The sequence below is a fragment of the Epinephelus lanceolatus genome, chromosome 16, assembly GCF_041903045.1.
Source record: "Epinephelus lanceolatus isolate andai-2023 chromosome 16, ASM4190304v1, whole genome shotgun sequence".
NCBI lineage: Eukaryota > Metazoa > Chordata > Actinopteri > Perciformes > Serranidae > Epinephelus > Epinephelus lanceolatus.
This window is the reverse complement of record NC_135749.1, coordinates 25,805,629-25,822,154: the sequence shown is the minus strand read 5'-3', so window position 1 is coordinate 25,822,154 and position 16,526 is coordinate 25,805,629. Positions and strand designations below refer to the sequence as shown.

Sequence of the window (16,526 nt, the reverse complement as noted above, 5' to 3'; positions counted from 1 at the left end):
CAAACTTAATGACAGTGTTGGAGTCAAAAGTGGCTACACAGAGGAGGTACTCACAAGAAAATGTCTTTGTCTTTTTCACAGATGCCACTGTATCCACAGTCGGTCCTGCTGCATGAACAAAAACTAAAAGAAGTCAGTGGTTTCTTGCATGTCATTAAAAATTTCTGCATCATGGTTGTGATTTTTTTATTGTCACATGTTAACATAAGTGTCATATATATACAAGGATTTTATTGTGACTAAAAGTAACAAAAGGAAGCTGATGAGATTTTGTGATGTCATGTCCTCATCCTGCAATGAGCCAGTTTGTCCTTGTGGGGGAGCACTCACCCTCCTCTCAGAGCGGAATATCAAACTATACATACAACCATGCTGACTTGGTTTGCACAGGCGTCCTGTGCTGATGCTCGATGAGTCACTTCCACTCTCTGTGACAGACTGCCAACAGCTGCAGCTTCATGTCCGTGTGCATGTGTGTGTGCCAAGTTCTATTTATAAATAGCCCTCCTCTGCAAACACACATAAAACTACATCATGTATCGACACATAAAACACAGCTCTTAAAGCAGCACTAAACAGCCCCTGTCAAGGCTCAGTTTAGTAAAATATAAAGTCTGGATTTTCATCATGCTAATTTCAGGACGCATGCCGCTCCCTGCTGTCTGAAGTGAGTGGGTGAATTGTGATCTCACTGCCCGCTGCCAGCTGCATTGCAAGATTAAACCCCCTCATGCGTAAGCAGGAGATCCTTGTCTCCTGCAGGTATCACGTTCTCTCCCGGTCAGAAGCACCTTGTGTCTTTCCTCACCTCAGATTAAGTGTCTCCTTTATCTGTGATACTCTCTCTTTAAGTCTTGGCTGCATCTGATAGATTCTGATAGTGTGCATAAACTCCAAAATGTTTTGATTTAAGTGTAAGTTGTGAATTATTTTTCTGGATTTAAAGCCTCTGGAAATAACTTGTTGGTAAGATTTTAAAGCCATATCCTACTACTCCAGATGTCAGAGGAATAATACCAAGGGTTGCCTTAAAGAGACAGTTCACCCCGAAATCAATCTCCATAGAGATGTCTGCCTTCTCTTAAATATAATGGAACTAGATGGCATTCGGCTTGTGGTGCTCAGTGCACCAAAACTACATTTGAAAGACTCAACAGCAATGTTTCTTTCCAGAAATCATGACCCAGTTACTCAAGACAATCCACAGACCTTGTTGTGAGCAGTTTCATGTGGGAACTATTTTCTTTCTACTGATCTACACCTGCCAACCATATCACCGAGCAGAAGGAAGCGTACATCTACCCATGCATGAGTGGCCTTGCAACCAGAAGGTTTCTACAAAGTAGTCATCCTTAATCTGACAGACACTTGTTGGGGTGCAGTTTGATGCAGTCTTCTAGTTAACATCTGAAATGTAAAACTTAAAAGTCAAATTGTTTGAATGGACCGTAAATGATTTAAATATAACTAATGCACTTCATGTCATGTTTTGGGCCGCATAAAATGTTTCTGCAGGCAGCCATTGGCCCGTAGGCCGCACTTTGAGTAACAGTCCTTTTAATTAAAAGGATCTGAATACCCACCTCACCCACCACTGGGAAAGACAGTGCTAAGCAGAGTGTGTGGACATAAGATCATTTGGTTATCTCCCACTGTGCAAGGTCATCTAAATTTGTGGGGGTGTTTTCATAATGTGCAGAAAAACAGCTGACGTGAGTAACTGTCAATAGTCCCTTGATTACTAAGAGATTGTCTATCTATCTATCTATCTACATGTCTATCTGTCTATCTGCATTTTGCTTGAAGACTTTTAATAGCTAGTGGCAGTATAAAGTAAATAAAGTATACTGTGAGTACATTTCATGTGGCATACGTCTTTGGTGGTCTTTGTATCAGTGCACTCACTAATTAAGCTTAGCACCCCCTGATCCAATGCCCTGTTTACCTCCAGTTACATGCTCCGCAATCTGTGATGAAACATGAGTCCGTAGGGGTGACCGATGTCAGGGAAAGATGATCAGGACGGTAGCCTGGGATGACTCGAATACTTTCCACCGTCATGTTAGGGTTTGCTCTCCCCATTTTAGAGCTGTAGCTGCAAGCGTGAGGAGCAGAGGGAGAACTGGTCAGAGAAAACAAAGATTTGCGCAGAGTGGAGATGAATATGTTGTAGCGAAACTGACAGCTGTAAAGAAAGATCACTTAGCAGGTTTGATTGTGCCTAATTTGACACATTAATACTTATAATCATGTCTGACAAACAGAGCAGCCAAAGGAAGCCATCCACCAACAGGAACATCAAGAAGCTGCGCACTGTTAGCATGGTGAGCAGCCTTATGGACAGCTGGCAGAAGTGGGTGACGGACAATGAGAAGAAGCAGGCCAGTGAACCCAGCGGCTGGTGTCCATATTCATTGGGAGGACCAGAAGAGGTACCTAGAAAGACATGGGTCCCAAAGAAGCATCCTCTCACTCAGATCCAGCCAACAGAAGCTCCTCAAAATCATGAAATCAGCTCTGGGGAGGCTCAAAAGACAACTCCTCACAAGGAGACCAAAGATGCAATCAAGACTGAGGAGGTCAAGACTTCAACTGAGCCAACATCTGGCATCAAGGTAAAGCAAGTGGTGAAGACGGTTACCAGCGGGGTAACAGAGAAAGGTGCCGGCATCGCGCTCCTGACAGAGAGGATCAAGAGGGAGTCTCTGCCATCAGATGAGGAGATTGACAGGCTTCTGAAGAAGAAAAGCTCGCCGACACGCCGCAGAAAATGCTCCAACATGGTGTCATCTCTGACCAAAAGCTGGAAGCAAGTGGAGAAAGAGCACAAAGTTGGGAAAGAGGGAGGTGGACCAGAAAAGGGATGTACCTGTGGGGGTGATAAAGGTGACAGTGGACATCCTGAGGCAGAGAAGGAGAGGCTGGACTTGGAAGATGCTCAAACACACAGGACAAGCTTTTTGAAAGAAGCAGAGCAAGAAGACTCTGAAGAAGAGTCTTACTCAGCAATACGGATTAAAAGACCGTCAATCTCTGCGTGAGTACGATCAGTGTGCTTCATAATATTTTTCCAGTACAGAGAGGATGTTGTTTTGAATGAAATTTGTTTTGAAATGCTAAGAAAATAGGGGCACAACACTGACACTCAATTCTTGAAGGTCAGACGAAAAAGGATCTTTACTTTCTCAAAGGACTACTTCACCCCCCCAAAGCATAAGTGGTACGTCAGTTACTCACTCCATGTTATGGTGATTCATGAAGAAAACTTTGATTTTCTTACATGAGGTGAACAAAGACTTTAAAAACTGAGAAAATTATTGATGAATTGTAGTCATAGGGGTCCACAGCAAAACTATATCATAACACCAGTTTGCAAACTCTCACACAACTTGTGCAGTGTAATCCAAGTCTAATTTTTCCATTGGTTTGCTAAGTACTTCCAAAACAGACATTCCTTTCTGACACAGAACTGCACAGAAAGTTAAGCTTACCTATGCTCTCTTCACAGCTCCATTAACAAAAACAGTAATTTTATCTTGCTGAAAATGGGAAATGCTGGTCTACCACTACTTCGATTAGTTTGTTTACATTATTGCATGACTTTGCTGAATCTGAACTAACCCTTTAAACTTTAGAGGCACACAATAACAAACAAACTAACTGATGGAGGCTGTGGTAGACCAACAGCTCCCATGTTCAGCGAGGTAAAATTGCTGTTTTTGTCAATGGAGTCTGGCTTTGAAGAGGTTTCACTTTTAGTTCAGTTCCCTATTGGAAAGAGCTGTCCGTTTGGAAAGTACTGAGCATACAACTGGATAATAAATTCAAGGTAACATGGGTTGAGTGCCTGATATGCAAATGGTAGTTTGGGAGGTGAAGTATTCCTTCAGGAAACTGTTAGCTGTGGAGAGAAAGGTAACTTGATTCGACAGAGTGGGCAGAAATTCGTATCTACATGCCCTTGTGCACCATGAGGTCAAGATGATAAGTCTTCAAGGAAGTAGCAGTTTCCAAAAAGATCAAGTACCTATTCCATTAGAACTTAAATCAACATAGTCAAAGATTTCAAAGGTTATCTCACAGTATTTGGGTTTCAACCGTGGCATGTTTAGAGAGGCGGGCGTCAAGGTCTCATGGGCAAACAGGGAGGTTTCCTTCTTGTGAGAATGAACTTTGGTTTTGTGATTCTTGCAGTTTAAGGCATAAAAACGACTAGCCATGATCTCATCTTTTACTCACTTTTCAATTCTCCTTGCATCTCATGACCAAGACATTCGGAAACCTGTGAATTAGGTCTGCATTGACCCTTAAGACCAAATTAAAAAAAACAACACCTTCTTACTATTGAATATTTGCAGCTCCTATTGCAGATTCAAAACAGATCTGAGCCTATTGTATATTTTTACTTATTTGTAACATAATCTGACCTCCTTCTCAGGTACAAAAAGGAAGCTGAGGATGCCAACAAGATCAACGCCCTCTCCAAGAAATACAGCGCTGTGGGAAACCTCAAGAGCCGCTGGCAGGACTGGGCCTCGGAGCACACCATCAACCAGAAACTGAACCCCTTCAGTGAATATTTCGACTATGATTATTCCATGTCCCTCCGCATCCAAAAGGGTGAGGACGGTTACGGACGCCCCAAGGAGGGATCCAAAACTGCAGAGAGAGCCAAACGTGCCGAGCAGCACATCCACCGCGAGATAGCTGACATGTGCTACGTTATCAGGACTATGGCTGATCCAGACCCAGACGGAAAGACCCGCATCACGTTTGGACAGCTGTTTGACAGATATGTTCGGATCTCTGATAAGGTAGTGGGGATCCTGATGAGAGCCAGGAAACACGGGAAGGTGGCGTTTGAAGGGGAGATGCTGTGGCAAGGCCAGGATGATGGAGTGATCATTACTCTGCTGGTGTGATGTTAACACCTGGGTCAGAGTGGCACTGGCAATCCTCTTACAGGTACTTGTGAAATAACCTCAGTCATTATCAAGCAGGGCTAAGAGGAGGATTTAAAATACAGTCTGACCTGGGTCTATTCAGTGGAGGCTTGCAGAACAATATCAAAGGAGTGTGGAGACTACAAAGCTTGGCGGATGAATTCATGTGGATTATCAAAAGAATATTTTGCTGCTATTTCTGTCGACTCTTTCTGTCAGTGTTGTGGACATTTTGAGTTGTAGCTGCCACGCACATATTTTGAAAAAGACTTTGAAGTTTTAAATCAGGAGCTCTGGAGAGTTAGCGTTCTAGTTTTTGGGCCGCTTAAGTTTCCATTCAAAGTTCCCATACGTGTCTCTTTCGCACTTTCTTTATGGCTTATGTTAATGAGATACTTGACTATGTGTTAATGTACCAAATAACCAGCAGCCTCGCAGTGTAGTACAGCACAGTAATTCAAACACGGATTGGGTTTCATTGCCTGAATACCTGCAGCTCAGCATTCATTATACAGCAGCAGGCACAATGCAGAGGAACAGAGCAGACCACAGCACTTTTAAATCTCGTGGCCTGTTTGGCTGAGCCTCTAATGATTAATGTAAGGGGTGACTATGGCTGTCTGGGGGAAAAAAGGAAAGCTTTCCTTTTCACATCCAGTTATTGAGTGTTAGTGGAATTCTTTGCAGTCTGTACAATAATACGGAAACAATTTTAGCAGCTATTTTTGGTGTCTGACATATAGGGGTGATGAGCTGATGAATTGAGAATGCTATTTGTTTTCTTGCCACACTGAAGCATACTGTGCATTTGAGGTATTTACTTGCACTCTCATTAAAGGCATACGATGCAGGATTTTATGAAAAGACTGTCATGTCCTTTAGTTTTCTATTATTGCATTATTATGAAAGTCAGTCTCCTCATGAGTCATGTCTTCCTATGTTACTCCCTATCTTTGTCTGTTTCCTGTCACGCCTGCCTCCTATCAGTCTCATTAGTCCTTCCCTATTTCCAGAGTTTTCCCTGCACCCCTATCTTCTATTAGTCTTGTTTGCTTCACCCTATGTTCCCTACCCACGCTGTCATTGTCAGCAAACCCCTGTGTTTTCCCTCCTTTTGCCCATGCCCACCTACTTTAGCCGTGTCTTGTTCTTGTGATTAGTTTTGTCCTTTGTCAGTTCATTCCCTGGTTTGCTTTCCCTGCTTGCGCTGATCTCTCGTGTTCCTAGTTGGATTGCTTCTCTTTGGTCATCCTCGTAGTCATGGTACCATCCTGGTTTGTTCTCAGTTTAGTTTTGGTGCTTCTTTCTTTTGTACTTTGAATTACGTCTGCCTGCATCTTCAGTTTCATTACCTGCCTGTCTTGGATATACTTTATCAGCTACATTAAAGCTTGTTTTTCTGTTTAATCCACCTGCCTGCTGGCTGTGCTGCATTTGGGTCTGCTTGTGAACTGAAACCTTAACAAAAACAAAGTATCGACTCCTTCATAAGTAATCCCTCTCAATCATCCCTTATGACCCACTGGAAGTATGTGGCTGTGCATTTGCCCTCTCTATTCATTGGCATGGCAGACAGGTGAGGCTGGGACTTTATAAAAAAGGAAGTGACTAGGTGCCAGAGCATAAGCAGCATGCATCTAAAAGGAAATCCAGACACACCAACAAAAAAAATTCAACAATAGCTCATAGCAAATCTAGGGTTGACTGCAACTTTAAATGGAAATACTGTTTATAAGCAGTAGCTGATATGCATAGTGTAGTCCAAGTAGTATTAACCAATTGGTTTTGAACAGCAGGTAAACAGTTCACTGTCTCTGCCAGTGACAGAAAGCACTGGCCGAAATGCAATCTTGGAATCTGTCATCTGATGACGAGTTAACCCTTATATAATCTTTTTTAAAATGTATCTTTATTCATATGCCAATGTATCCTCATACAATGGTTCATATGATACTTTACGAATTGGCTCCCCAGGAATGACGTTACGTACTTAACGTCAAGTAACGTAATTAGCATTAAGTTACGGAGGTTAGGTTTAGGCAAGTAAAGATACTGTGGTTAGGAAAAGAAACACGGTGAGAACCAAACTGTTGAGTCATATCCAACAAAACACTGTACACCTGCAGTTCATAACCTGCAGTAAGATCATTTTTTGGCCACTTGAGGGCAGCAGAACAACAGTGACATATCACCTTTTAACTTGATATAGTGAACTTGTTGGCAAAGTTGCTTATTTATAAATCCAACAAATATGGAGCAACGTTACATTTATTTAATTGGAGTTGTGTTTGTGTCCACCTGCTGAATGCAAGGACAATATTTACTTTACTTTTAGCTCTGTTTTTGGTCTCTACCAACTCCCGAGAGGTCATTTCTCTCTCTTTAGCTGCTGTCTCTAAATGTGTCTGTCTAGTGTGTGGCGCTGAGGCTGTGGTGTACAGTGGGGTTTTTCCTCTGAAAACAATTGCTATGAGAAAACGATGCTTTGAGAGCAATGAGAGGGAACCAAAACAGTAAAGCTGTGAACTGGACTGCTAGACAATGAGGCGAATCTCACTATAACACTCCATAAAGCCTAGAGGAGCTGCAGATTCAGGCGTATTCTCTGATTCATCAGCACAGTGTTTTCACATTACAGTTTGGTACTTTGTTTTTAAACCTTTATCCTAACTTTTGCTTTCTCCCAACACATGAACCAGGTGTAATGTCTTTCTTGTAATAATGCAGGCACTTTTATTTCAGGATATGATTAAAAAAATAAACTGTCTCTTTCCATCTTACACTGATCATGATACGAACAGTCTGACATGGTGACATAATTATCATGGACACTGGATCATCAAGACAATTTCTTTTTACCCATGACAAAGGTGCTGTACAGGTGGTGGTGTAGTTCATAAATATAAACTGTTCAATAATGCAATCGGGAACAGAAGCCCTGCAATAAATACAACCAGTTCATACCATTAACTACAGTCCTAGTCAGTGTTGGTCACCACTAACAGGGGCCGAATGCTGTATGCAGGCCAGCCCACAGGCCACCCCTTCAACATGTATCCCACCAACAGTGACACTGTGCTTTAACAGTGGTCAGGTCTGTGTAGTCATCACCTTCATCAGAGAATACTGTGCTGCCGATGATCCACCTGCTAACAACACTGCTGAGCACAGAGGAGGGGAGCAGTTGCTACCATTTTTCAGCAATTCTGCCAAACCAATTCAATGACAATCACACTTTATTTCTGATTGATATATCTATGTCAATGTGACAGTCATTAGTTTAGGGATTTGACACTGGGGTGACCCGGGGAGCTGACTGTATGCAGGGAGGGAAAAGTATCCTCAGGCATCCATTGCTGTACTAAAAACAGCTTGCTGCAGCTACACTGTAGAACAGAGAATGTTTTCGGCTCTTTTTCTGACTTTCTCAACTTTGAATGAATGAACTTTACCAATTCTTTAACACACTCCACTCAGCACAATAGCACTTGTTTTACAATTGCCACTTATTCACAAAAATATAATTTTCTTTTCGTTTCTACCTTTTGTTTTGTTGATTTCTTTGTCTCTACTTTTAGTAGGCTTGAATTTATGACTCATGACATTCTCTTCTTCAAAACCCCATTACAACAAGCAGGAAGATTAAGCACAACTACACACTCACACACACACTCACACAGTTACTGTACATGATTATCAGTTAACAGGAAGTCAGAGAAACCTCTCAGACAGGCTGAGCACACCTTAAAACAAAAGAAGAAACCAGGAAGGAACCCGGACATGCATACCAACAGACCAGACACACCTGTTACACACCACACTGAAGAAACAGACAGACTTCCTCATTCTGTCACCTATAGTATCTGTTCATCACTACAGGATATCACTCATAAAATGTTACCATGACACAGGCAGGCAGGTAGTAGGCTGGGCCCCTTGTGACAATTGGTTTTGTTTACATGTTTCCTACTAATACCTGTGCTGCATATTTCTCTCTGGAGATATTTTACTCCTAAGAGGGCCTTTTATCCTTTACTCAGTTTCTGTTATATATAATGTTACAATATCAGATGTGCATATCAAATGTGGCAAGTTTCAGATAATGAGGTAAACTTATGTAATCCATGTGAGCAAAAACCTCAGGTGTCAGAGTGCTCTGAATATTCTATTCCCAATGTTTTTTTCTACTTCTGAGACAAGCTGACGTCAGCTCATGAAGATTTCTTTATATGGTCATGTGCTCCAGGCACACCACTGCAAGTGACATAAAGTGTTTATATCACAGAGCATACACTGCTACATGTAGCCACATGCTAACATCAGTGAAACATGTAATCTTGGTTGCTGATGTTGTGAATTTCACCCCACTTTCAGATCTTATTCCTGCTGGAACATGTCCAGTTGTGTTTAGAAGCTTTTATTGGGGATTTTTCACAGTAAAAAGTGCTGCTGTTTTTTGTTGCAGTCATGCCCCGGCTGCAATAACAGTGCAGAAACACTTAGATACGAAAGACCCGGAAACGCTGACGAGTCAGAGCAGACTGGGTCTGTTCAGGAGGGGGGATAAAGAGACAGGTGATCCAACAGTGTTTCATACAGAGGATGACAGGGGGTGTTCCAGCACAGACAGAATGAGGAAAATAAAGTGTTTTCTGAAAAATAGAGTAAGGTAAATATGTTCTACTCAAAACCCAAAATGCAAGTATGAGCCTGAAAATTAGCATAATAGGTCGCCTGATCCTGGTCTCACTCCTCAGTCGTCAAAAACCATTGCTTGGGCAGTGACTTGTAACGTCAGAAACCAACAGAAAAAAAGCGCCCTTTAACGTCGGTATGATAAGCAGCCAGTTGCCGTTATAGTTTAATAGAACCTGGCAGCGTCAGGGGGAAACACGGTGGGACAAAGAGGAAAGTCAAGGCAACGAAAGTCCAACTGGGACAGGTGGGTGGGAGGGGTGGTGGATGGGTCCAACAAACTTTCAGCTTGTCCCAGACTTTCAACTGAGAGAGTGGTTCGCGTTCTGTAAGATTCTAAAACCAATCCCTGTTGGGATTTTTTCCTAAACCTTACCATGTGTTTTTGTTGTCGAAGGAAAAAACATTAATTCAATTTAATTAATCAATTTTCGTTACCTACGTAATGCGTTTATTTTGAAAGAGACTTATGAAAACGTTAAATTTCCTGTTAAAAAGGAAGTGTATTTTCAAAAGAAGACAATACCAGGCAGAGCTTGACATGGCGCCCCAGAGTGTCGACAGCGCCAGCTCACAGAGGGTACACTGCACGTCCTATGTGGCCGTGGAAAGTCGATGACCAAACATCAATATGTGACAAGGTTGGAGTGAGAATGTGTTGGTCCCCTTGAATTAATTTGCAGATGCTCCATTTGCCTCCTAATATTCACTTTCAGTACATTGGATAGCCACAACATTTTATAAGGCAAACATGAAATTTCTAACATGTTTAGTGCATACCACAGTGTTCATTTTCATATGTGGAGGGAAGTCAGATTGGACCTCTGAGGACTGTGAGATGTCAAGGTGGCCACCCGTCGACTGGGTCCAGTGGTATAATGTTACAAAGTAATAATACTGTACTTTGTAAAAGTACTCTAATGGAAATTTCTACCACTGTCTTATTATGCTCATGACAATGGAAACCACCAGAACAAAAGTGTCTGTGTGTTTGTTACTTTAGCAACAGTGTCCTGTAACAGATTCATCTTGTCCTTGGTCAAGCCACACAGAACTGGTTCAAACCTATTCCTTATCAACTGCTTGCATACCTCTGTTGTGTGACCTTTCTGCCCTGTCTATAAATGTCTGACTGTTAGTAACTGTTTTCAGCTCTCACTCAGATACTGAAGTCTCTGTATGACCCGATTGCTCTTCTTGCAAAAATAAACCACATAAAAGATTTTGTCTTCTCTGAGAATCTTTATTCAGTCTCCTAATAGAATATATTCATTTTCTATTACAGTACTTTAGTACAGTATTTTTGGGATTATTGTACTTTACTTGAGTTTTTATATTTCTGTCAACTTCCACTTTTACTCCAATACATTTCCCCTAAGCGTTTTTGTTACTTTAATACTACAAAATAAAGTCAGAAGGCTTGGGGAGTTAGTGATCCTAGCTTGCAAGTTAGATCACAGGTTAATCACATAAAGGCACGTCAAACAAGGGCTCTTAAAGCTGCAGTTAAGTTTTGATTTCCAGTCAAGCCCTGGCTGCATGTCGGTTTAGATGCTACATGCTAGCAACTATATTCAACTCGATGTTGAGACCGACTTCATGATGTAGGCAGAAAATGGCGTACCACAACAGAGAGGGCGAGTAGTGATTCAAGGCGATAAAAATTTGTGACAAGTAACTGTGTGACAGCTCCACTGCAGTGTGTAGCCTTGGAGTTCAAAGGTTTACGTTGCAAGTGTAACATATGCTCCATTTTTAAGGTGGTGCACATGTTAAGAAGAAATATACTTTGTGGCCACGTTGTGTTTGTTCACTCATAACTCCATGTGTTTTTTGGGATTAAGTGTGATTAATTTTTTTCCAGTTGCCTCCAGTAAAAGGGAAGCCACTTCTACGTTGACGTTGTAGGTGTTTACCTGTGGAGTGACATATTTAAAGCTGTCGAGTTGCTAGGCAGTAAGACGCTGTATTTGCAGAGTTGTTAAATAGGTAGTGTACACTTTCAAAGGGAACACCACTGTGAGCAAGTGGAGATTTGCTGAAGAGGCGTGAAACTGCTAGACTGTTTCTCTTTGTTCATTTGCCCCATAAATATTCAAGTTAGTAATCATAATCTAAAGCAATTATTGAAGACATGTCCAAAATAAGTATGAATAGATATTCAGGATAAACTTGAGTTATTTTGAGACATCACACTAAAGTATATAACATATGTTTGACTGAAAAGCTGGATGTGATTGATAGACTTATTAATGGGGCATGTAGCACAGCAACATATAATTATTTCAGCTGGTGTTATGTTTCCAAACACAATGCATGTTTAATTTGATGATAATCAAGTTGGCACACAGAGGAGGAAACAATGTAAATATTCCTCAAGCCAGTCACAGACCTCAAAGCCTATTATTCCAAAAGAGGATAGGGTCACTAGTAAAGGTGGATTATGGCACCAATTTTCCTTTAACCTGGCTTGAGCTTGTTCAGTAAAGAATAGGGAACTACTGTTAGAGCTATGGTGTCACTTAACAAAATATTTGCTGAAGGACAGGCATACGTAACATGAAGCTTTGCCCCAACTTTATAAGGATGTATTATGAAAGACTTTGAGACAATGCCCTCCATTGTAAAGATGACATTCAGCGAGCGATTCAGTGCATGTCATGGTTTCTCTGTAAAAATAGGACAGAACACAAAATGCACACAAAGTTTGACACAACTGTGTTGCCGTTACAGAATCATGGATACCTGCTGCTTACTCATTTGAGTCTGTAGACATCGTGGTTCAGTACCTGTCCTTGAAGTTCATCACACAGTAGCAACAACCCCACATTAGCTGCTTTGCAAGTCCATTGGCATGTGCTGTCATGGGAGATTTCAATGATATGTGTAAATCACCAACACTATGCAAATATATAACAAAGGGTGCATTCAGGTTGTCAAACAGCCTACAAAGGAAAAGGCACATTGGTCATATGCATTTGAATACAACACAGTATTATGTAGATTCAATAGTGTTGCCGACATAGTTTAGTGATCATGAGGGAATTGTACGATATTATTATTATTATTATTATTATTATTGTTGTCATTTAACATATATAACTTTTTACAGTGCAGAGGAAGAAAAACTTCAGGCTTTTAACAAATGTTTAACTCCTGTGTTAATGATTGTGTGGCAACCGAGGCAGAGAAAGGGTTCATTATATTTTTTGTTTATTTTCTTCAACTAGTTTAATAACATTTATATCGTATAATATTATATGCATGTTTCCTCGATGAGTTTTTGTTCTTTAATGTGTGTTCAATATATAAAACATTAAAAAAAGTTTCTTTTCCTGCATGACAACAGCAACTACAACATGTTTTGACCATAGACTGTAAAATAATGGACGTAGCTACCGTGACGTCACTCACTGATTGGTGGACTCCTGTTTTGAAGCCTTGAGTCTGGCATTTCAGCCTTCACCATCTTGGTTTGTTGGAGCCAGAAGTGATCATATTTGGGCGAGAGGCTGGCGCTGTGGAGGAGCAAGGGGTAGATCTGATGTAGGAGCCGAGGACACTATTAGCAGACAGTCAGTCACTCAACAGGTCAATTATATAAAAACTGACCCCCTGTACAGTTGTCATGAAAGTTGAAATCAGAAACCAAAACAGTTTTTGTACCAGGCTGTAAACATGTTTTTTTTCTGCTGTAAATTTGGGCATTTTAACATGGGGCTCTATGGGAATTGACTCTGTTTTGGATCCAGCCTCAACTCGCTGTTCAGAAAACTGCAGTTTTTGGCATTTCCATGTTGGCTTCATTTTTCAGCCCTGGAGGTTGTGGTTTGACAAACATTTATCTCATATCCAACACTTATTCAAAATTGCACTACATAAATATTTATCCAGATTTGGTAAATGAAGTAAAGTAAAATTGTGCAACTCAGTTTGCTACAGTGACACCACTGGGTGCCCATTTGCAAAGTTCAATTTTTTGGTAAATTTTACTTTCATCTTGACCTTATTGCACTGCCTTGAATTCTGGTGATCTCAGAAGTATCACCAAACAAATGAGCGTACCCAGTTTAGCTAGAAATGCCCCCCTAATGTTTTTCTACATTGTCTAGTTCCAAAATTAGACCATTCAACATTAGACCTGGTGGACTGGCAGCCATGTCAGATTTGTCCACTCACAGGACTCTCTAAAATCACAGGGTTTCACCTCGGAGCAGAGTCGTACATTCTGTGTCACACAGAGTGTTGTGTGCCTGATGCATGTTCTCATTGGGTCATCTCGTCACTTGGTCCTCAGGGGTCAAATCTGACAATCCCTCCACATCTGCAAATAAATCTTATGGTGTATACTATGCTCGAAATGTCATGCTTTCCTTTGTTCTTGAGAGGTTATCAGCAGTACAATGTCACTTCAGTGTAATGACATCATGACCTAGGTACACTGATTTCGTTTTTGGTACAGCTCATATATATGCTCACTTGCCAGTGTAGCCAACATCACACATAGACAGATGACAATAACATCATCACACAGTCAGGAACGTTTACAGACAGGAAGAAAAGTTGCACATTTAATTGACACATAGAGGAGATGTGTCAGTTTAATTAGCATACCAAAGAGGATTTACAGTCTCTATTGTAGCTGTGAGTCTGAGGACCTGATAATTATGTTATGCACATTTAGACACAGTCACTGAAAAAATAAGATACTGTTTTATTGCTGTGGAGTGCAAAAAGCATTAACACCCACGAAGCTGAATATGGATGAGGGCAATCAAAGGTTTTATGACTTAATGACAAACAGAGCAGCAGCCAACATGATTTCTTTCTTGAATTCAGCCTTCGCCCTGATTTCAACTTTTAAAGGGACAGTTCACCCCAAAAATCAAGAATACATATTTTTCCTCTGTCCTGTAATATTGTTTATCAATTTAGATTGTTTTGGTGTGAGTTGTCAAGTGTTGGAGATATCAGCTGTAGAGATGTCTGCCTTCTCTCCAGTATAATGGAACTAGATGGCACTTGGCTTGTGGTGCTCAAAGCACCGAAATTATACATTTGAAAAACTCAACAGCAATGTCGCTTTTTCCAGAAATCATTACCCAGTTACTCAAGATAATCCACAGACCTTGTTGTGAGCAGTTTCTAAAGGAACTATTTTCTTTCTTCTGAACTACACCCACCAACAGAATCATCGTGCAGAGAAGCATGGACCTACATTAACATTTACATCTCTCACTATCACAAGCCTCTTTTCCATGCAAGCTTCCTTCTGCACAGTAATTCGTTTGGCGAGTATAGTTTGTCAGAAAATAGTTCCTACATGAAACTTCGCACACACAAGGTCTGTGGATTATTTTGAGTAACCGCGTCAGGATTTCTAGAAAGAGACATCGCTGTTGAGTTTTTCAAATGTATTTTTGACGCTTTGAGCACCACAAGCTGAGTGCCATCTAGTTCCATTAGAAAGAAGGCAGACACCTGTATGGCTGATATCTCCAACACTCTGAAATTCACATCAAAACAATCTAGACTTATAAATAATGCTACAGGTAAGAGGGATAATATGTGTATTTGATTATGGGTTGAACTGTCCCTTTTACAAAGTGAGGAGTGATTTGAAAGGAGAGCTAACATTTAAATTAATTAGTCTCAGAGGTGCTAATTTTGTTACCTTCAACAGAGCCTGGCTAGCTGTTTCTTGTAAGCTAAGTTAAGTTAAGAGCTACAGATCTTCTAATTAAACTCTCAGCATCAAAGCGAAAAATTTTAATTTTGAACTATTCCTCCAAGTAGTGGTATCTAACTTTAAAGCAGATCTAGAGTGCTTTTGGTTGTTTTGGTCCTATATTCCCTGGAAGAAACTGTGTGATGACGAGATCTATCACAACTGAGTCCATGTGCAAAACTATAATGAATTCCTGGAGTTATTTTCAGTGTGTATGTGTGTTTGTGTGCATGGTTTGCTGCATTTTCTTCTATTTTTTTTACTACATTTCTCTGTACATGTTACTTGTTGCTGCATGCATTTTAATCCAAATAATTCTGAGTTTAACTGTAATGAAATGTGCTGTAGCCTAGAAATACAATGACATGTTTTTATGGGGTTTACATTTAACATTTAGATTAACATTAACATTTAGCTTAACATTTAGCTTTAGATTTAACATTTAGATTTAGATTTAACATTTATATTTAACATTTAGATTAACACTAACATTTAGGTTAACATTTAGCTTCAGATTTAACATTTATATTTATATTTAACATTTATATTTAACATTTAACATTTAGATTAACATTAACATTTCGGGTAACATTTAGCTTTAGATTTAACATTTAGATTTACATTTAACATTTATATTTAACATTTAGATTTAGATTTAACATTTAGATTTAATATTTAATGTTTAGATTTAACATTTAGATTAACATTAACATTTAGGTTAACATTTAGCTTTAGATTTAACATGTAGACTTAACATTTAACATTTAGGTTATCATTTGATATTTAGATTTTAATGGTGACATTATATTTAACACATTTCAAACATTGCTGTAAATGTGGTAAAAATTGACTTTAAAAAATTCACACCACTTTTTTAAACATTGTCTGAAGCTAAATGTGGCAAAATGTTGCTGTTAATTTCAGTGTGAGCCACTTTATATGCCTTGCCCTATCAATAGGAATATTTGTGTGCTTTAATGTGGTGATTTGATTTTTTTTTTTTTTTTGTTAGGACAAGACACGCGCAAATGCACACACAAAGAGAGTGTGTGTGGCACAGACGGAGAGAGGCAAAGAGAGGCGCTTTCTCTGCAAAACTGAGGAAACTTGCTTTCCCCCTCATATCCCTCAAAGCGCTGAGCCTACACTTCCCAGGATCC

At 40.1% G+C, this 16,526-nt stretch overlaps 1 protein-coding gene across 2 annotated transcripts; it reads left to right on the top strand.

Annotated features, from left to right (window-relative positions):
* The first annotated feature begins 2,075 nt into the window (after positions 1-2,075).
* abrab (actin binding Rho activating protein b) lies at positions 2,076-16,520 on the top strand. Of its 2 annotated transcripts, XM_078175706.1 has the most exons (3): positions 2,076-3,037; positions 4,439-4,965; positions 16,379-16,520. In XM_078175706.1, the coding sequence occupies exons 1-2, from the start codon at positions 2,250-2,252 to the stop codon at positions 4,920-4,922; spliced, it is 1,272 nt and encodes a 423-aa protein (XP_078031832.1). In that variant the 5' UTR covers positions 2,076-2,249; the 3' UTR covers positions 4,923-4,965; positions 16,379-16,520. The 2 variants fall into 2 exon arrangements, with proteins under 2 accessions (XP_078031832.1, XP_033493117.1); XM_033637226.2 differs by lacking the exon at positions 16,379-16,520 and having other exon boundaries at positions 4,439-10,861.
* The last annotated feature ends 6 nt before the right edge of the window (positions 16,521-16,526 follow it).